This window comes from Arachis duranensis, chromosome 4, assembly GCF_000817695.3.
Source record: "Arachis duranensis cultivar V14167 chromosome 4, aradu.V14167.gnm2.J7QH, whole genome shotgun sequence".
Taxonomy (NCBI): domain Eukaryota; kingdom Viridiplantae; phylum Streptophyta; class Magnoliopsida; order Fabales; family Fabaceae; genus Arachis; species Arachis duranensis.
Genome location: NC_029775.3, coordinates 108,232,532 through 108,238,189, shown reverse-complemented (window position 1 = coordinate 108,238,189; position 5,658 = coordinate 108,232,532). Strand labels below are relative to the sequence as shown.

The window sequence follows — 5,658 nt, the reverse complement described above, 5'->3', positions numbered from 1 at the left end:
TGAGGTTGAGTTATGATTCGTATTAATGGTGACCATATCATCTACCATTAGCAACCAGAAAATACAAGACAGTAGCAAACTTCAAAGTTCAAACCAAGACTGTAGACCGAAGAAGAAGAATTGAAGAACCAAACTTCAGAACCAAACTTCAAACCAAGACCGAAGAAGAATTGAAGAAAAATAGAACAAAAATTGAAGAATAAGACCGAAGAACAACAATTTCACTAACCTAGGTTCCGTGCCAACAAGCCAGCAAAGATGAAGAGTACTTGCCGAGTTACTGGGTTCCGGACACGGGGAAGAGGAAGAAGCGGCGGTGCCGAAGACCTGGGGACGGCGGCGGCGGACCTGGGAACGACGGCGACGATGGACTGATGGAGGGCTAGGGTTCCTTTACTTGTGACAAATGAAATGAATGAATGATTGGGGGTATAGTTGTCAGAACCGAATCGGTGATCAAACCGGTTAAATTACTGGGTTATTGGGTTATTGGTTCAACTGGTAAATTACTGGTTGAACTGGTTAACTCGGTCTTATGTAAATAAAAAATAATAAAAAATTTAAAATTAAAATTTAAAATATATATTTTTACTAATATTTTAAGAATATCTAGCTATTCTAAAATAATATGAAACAAGAATAATAAGTATTTTGTTAACTTTACTCTATCATAAATATTTTATTTTGTTTTTATATTAAAATAATAATTATTTTCAAATTTTAATAATTTATTAATTAATTTATATCTATTATTCTATTATATACTACAAGTATTTATTAAAAAAATAATATTAATAGATATTTTATAATTATGAAAAGAAAAACAAAAAAATTTATAGTTACTATTAAATAAAAATATAATTAATTTAAAAATAAGTGAGTTTATAACTTAAATTAAAATAAGTTAAATAGAAATAAATTATTTGATAAATGATATATATATAATTTGTAAACATATTAACCAGAAGTGTGACAGCTTTGTGGTTGTGACTTGTTTCTTTTTCATTGAGGATAGGGGTTCGAAGCCCACCCTACCCATTTTGAAAAATTTTAACTTCCAGCAGTTCGGTCGGACCGGTTTTATCAACTTTGACCGGTTCGCACCGATTCAGGATCCGGTTCATCAATTTTTCGATCGAACCGGCAGGTCTAATCTGGTTTTAACATCACTGATTGGGAGAAGAGGGGGGTTGGTCACGAGTAAATATGTTTCTTTTTTTTTCAAATTAAAAAACGGCGTCGTTTTATCCGAACCGGACGGTTACCAGTCCGGCCAATTAGCCGGTTCCCAGCCGGTTCGACAGTTTTTCAACAGTCTTTCCTCAAGCAGTTATAGCCTTATAGGTGAAGAATCGGATCGCTTGCATTGCCAGTTTTCGGTTCAACCGGCCAGTCCGGTCCGGTTTTCAAAACCATGGTATTTACTTATATTACGTGAAATTAATTTTAATACTATGTAGGAAATGTTTTACATAGCTAATAGTTATTTTTATTGACATGTAGATGTAATGCTGTTTTGATCTTTTTAAAGTGTAAAGCATTCTATTTGAATCTAAAAAAGTTTCATTAGTCCCACCAAATTAAATAATTAACTGAATGTCCTAACAGCAATACAAGAACAAGGTCGATAATTTGAAAAACAAGTACAAGTTTCAAAGGCACAAAATCAACTGTTGATGCACCAATACATTTATGTCTTTGGAGCTTATACTTGTTTTTCATATTATCGACTTTGTTCTTGTATTGTTATCATGTAGGACATTTGGTTAATTATTTAACTTTGACCTACCTTAAAGCTAAATGAAGTTTTTTTTTATTCAAATAGAACACTTTAAATCTTAAAAACTAAAACAGAATGAAACCAAATATAAAAAACCAATTTAATACTTTATCCTACAAAATATATATACAAGATAATAAAAAATGAACTCCTGTATCTACTTACAAATATTCGGGCAAGTTAATAAATTTATCCATTAAAAAATAAAATTGATATTATACTCATAAAAATGGACTTCGACTTCAATCCTTTCCAACAATGAAAGTCATTACAATCGAAGCAGCCTGGTTTGGTGAGGTGTTCGCCACGTTTTAAGATGGTGATACAATAGCTTCAAGAGATTTAGGATGTGGTTGAAGTTAAAAAAAATGAGGAGATTAATGGATTTTATGGGTCATATAGTTGTCGAAGTGTGAAGCAGCAGCAAAATATTAGAAATTGGAATTGAATAAGATTAGAATTATAATTGAAAATTTAAAATTATGTTAGATTAACAGAAAAATTGTAATTAGGTTTATGTAATTTTTCCGGTCACTGCCCCATTTTGTCCGACACAACTTCAAAACTTATACTGTTGGTATCACTTCAAAATTTATATTGTTCGTAAATAAAAATTAAAATAGTTAATATTTAATATCTATCCAAAAGAACACTTTTCTATCCTATTTTATATAGGTGAATTTTATGGTACTTATAACTTAGTATCTAACTTTTGTCAAACTTATTTTTTATGTTAAATTTTAAATATTTAATAATTATTTATTTTTATAACTTTAAAATTAAATATTAATTTTTAATTTATTTTGGTAAATTAGATAAACACTTTTAAGCAACATGACCTTTTATATATTATACACAGATACAAATAATGCTTAATGACTTGTCCAAAGACACAAATGTAGGATTGAAGCATGCAACATACATCAATTCAAGACAGTAGCAATCCCACCAAGGTCTAAAAAATGGCAGCACCATCCATCAAGTACCAAGTGAAGCTCTGTCATAGAGTGCTGAAAAATTTCGATCTTAAAATGATTGTGCGTCCTCACTTTGCCATGTAGCTTGTCAAGAATCCTCCATGTCACACAGTCAGGTGTGAGTTTATTCCTTTTCATCTCTCTAACAATCTGGTAAGCCTCCCTTTTCAAACCTAGATTGCAAGCACAATTGATCACAATATTATAACTAAATATATTTGGAGACACCCCAGAATCTACCAGTTCATACAAAAAATGACAAGCTTCATTAAAGTTATTGGTGCGACAGAACCCTTTCAGAATTGCTGCATAAACAAAATTATCATGAATCCCTGAAGGCCATATAACATTGTGCCAAAAATTCTTTGCTTCATCTATTTGGTTAGATTCATATAGACCATCTACCACAACAGTATAAGTGGTACTATCTGCAGTAATGTCATTACTTGCCATATTATTGAAGGCCCTCAATGCATCATTTGGCCTCTTTAGTTTGAATAGGCCTCGGAGAAAAGCATTATACGTCGCAACACTCGGTCTTACACCATTTTCAGGCATTACTTTATGGAGCAACTCAACAGCTTCATCAATTTTTGCAGTGTCCAATAAACCAGAAATGATCGTAGTGAAGGTCACAACATCGGGAGCGGAAAATTTACCACTCAACATGTCCTGTAATACCGTTAGAGCTTCATCAACCCTCCCCATCTTGCAAAATCCATTGATTACTGTGTTAAGTGTGATCACATCTGCATGACACTGGCTCTGAAGCATGAGCACAAGCACATTCAAGAGTTCTGTTGGATTATTCACAATACAAAGAGCTCTTAAATAGATGTTGTAAATCCTATTCTTGTTGACGCCTTCCCTACTTAGCATGTGTTCAAGAACTTTCCTTGCCTTGTCCACATCCAGCACTTGGCAAAGAGATTCCACCAACACCTTGTAGGTATGCTCAGAAAGCAAGAATCCAAATTCAGCTTCCTCTAGTAACTGATAAGCTCTCATACAATCACCATCCTTGCTAAGCCCATGTATAATATAATTATAAGACGCTACACTCGGAACTAATCCTCTCTTCCTCATTATATACACAATCCTAGCAGCCGCATGATACCTCCCAACCTTGCAGAGTGAATCTATCATCTGTCCATATGCAACCTCCTCACACAAACTGCCCCCTAATGCAAACTCCTCGGCTATCCTAAACAATTCATTGAAGAACCCTCCCCTACACAGAGAATCAACCAGATTCGCGAAGGCTGCCGTCTTCATCGAAGCCTTCCTTTCAACCCTCATCTTCTCCCATAACTGGCACATCATTCCCTTTGCTCCTTCTATATCCCTCATCCTAAGAAACCCGCCGACTAAAACACTATAAGTCAAAGAATTTGCCGTAATACCACTATCAAGCATTTCATCAAACACCTTGCGGGCATCACCAATTCCACCAATTAAGCAGTACCCATTAATGAGAGTAGTATAAGAAACCACATTGAGGCAATGCCCTCTACCCTTCATGTCGAAGAACAGTATGTGAGCTTGTTGGGGTTGACCGAACCTGCAAAAGTGATCCATTAAGCGGTGATAGGTGACAATGGAGGGAACGAAGCCGTGGTTAGCTTGGATCAAAGAAAGGGCACAAGCCCAGGTTCGGTGCGGGGTTCGAGAGGGGAGGAGGCGGGAGAGGAGAACGTTGGAGGTGCGGTGGTCAGGGAGGAAGCCGGAGAAGAGGAAGAGGGAGAAGATGTTGTGGGCTTCATCGAAACGGTGGGCGTCACAGAGGGAGTGGATGATGGCGGCAAGGTTGCGGTTGTGGAAGGTGGTAGTGGAGTGGTGGGGTTGTCCATGTTGAATGGTGTGGTTATGGATGGTGGTTGAGAATGGAAGAGAGGGGAGAACGAAGAAGGATTTGGGTTTACTATGGATGAGAAAGGTGGTGGTGCGTGATTGCATTGCATTGACAAGCTATGAGCCAATGGACAGAGGCTCCTTTGGGGCATTTGGTCGAACAGGTTCTGTACTAACTTCACGTGAAACTAATAAAAAACTGCATATGAATTTTCATCCATAAACACCGTTCTTTATATGTGTCCTTGTCTACATTTTTTTTTCTCCATACTCTTCTTTGTTTTATTTCTTTTTTTTTTTCCAAAAAAGAAAAACAAGGGCTAAAAAAATAAGAAGCAAAAATTTGTGTTTATTTCTGTGTTTAGTTAGAAAAATGATACCTGACCAGCAACCAAAAAAAATTTGACTCTTGACTCTCGCATAGATTCTTGTATTCACTCTTTATATTTCTTTTTGTGAAAACTCACCTGCAGTCAATTTTACGTGAAATTAATAGCCGAGAGTCGTTAGATAAAAATTCAGTCAATCAGTTATCAACTTCACGTAAAGTCGACTGCACGTGAATTTCCTCTAATTTTTTACTAATGCTCAATAGTAATAAGAATGAACATTTCCACATTTCAGTTTTTTTTCCTTCCTATTATCAAAGAAATAAGAAATAAGAGTAATTACCCAAATCAGTCCATGAAGATTTTAGAATCGGACATTTTAGTCCCCAAGAAAAATTAATACACAGATTAATTCCCAAGGTTTTACTCCGACAGACAAATCAGTCCCCATTTCATTTTTCGGCAATGTAATTACCCAAATCAGTCCCCAAAAATTTTAAAAATGGACATTTTAGTCCCCAAAAAAAACTAATGTACAAATCAATCCCCAACGTTTTTCTTTGTTAGACATAATAGTCTCCCGTCCAAAAATAAAATAAAATAAAATAAAATTATTATTATTATTAATTGCACAATAATATTGTACTATATTTTTGTATTTTTTAGACAAAAATAATGATAAATTTATTCATTAAATTCTTTTATATATATATAGTCACTC

At 34.8% G+C, this 5,658-nt stretch overlaps 1 protein-coding gene across 1 annotated transcript; it reads right to left on the bottom strand.

Moving 5' to 3' along the window:
- Positions 1 to 2,644: 2,644 nt before the first annotated feature.
- LOC107485692 (pentatricopeptide repeat-containing protein At3g18020-like) lies at positions 2,645 to 4,713 on the bottom strand. The gene has a single exon (XM_052261186.1). It carries the CDS (start codon positions 4,711 to 4,713, stop codon positions 2,704 to 2,706), a length of 2,010 nt encoding a protein of 669 aa, XP_052117146.1. The 3' UTR covers positions 2,645 to 2,703.
- Between the last annotated feature and the right edge of the window lie 945 nt (positions 4,714 to 5,658).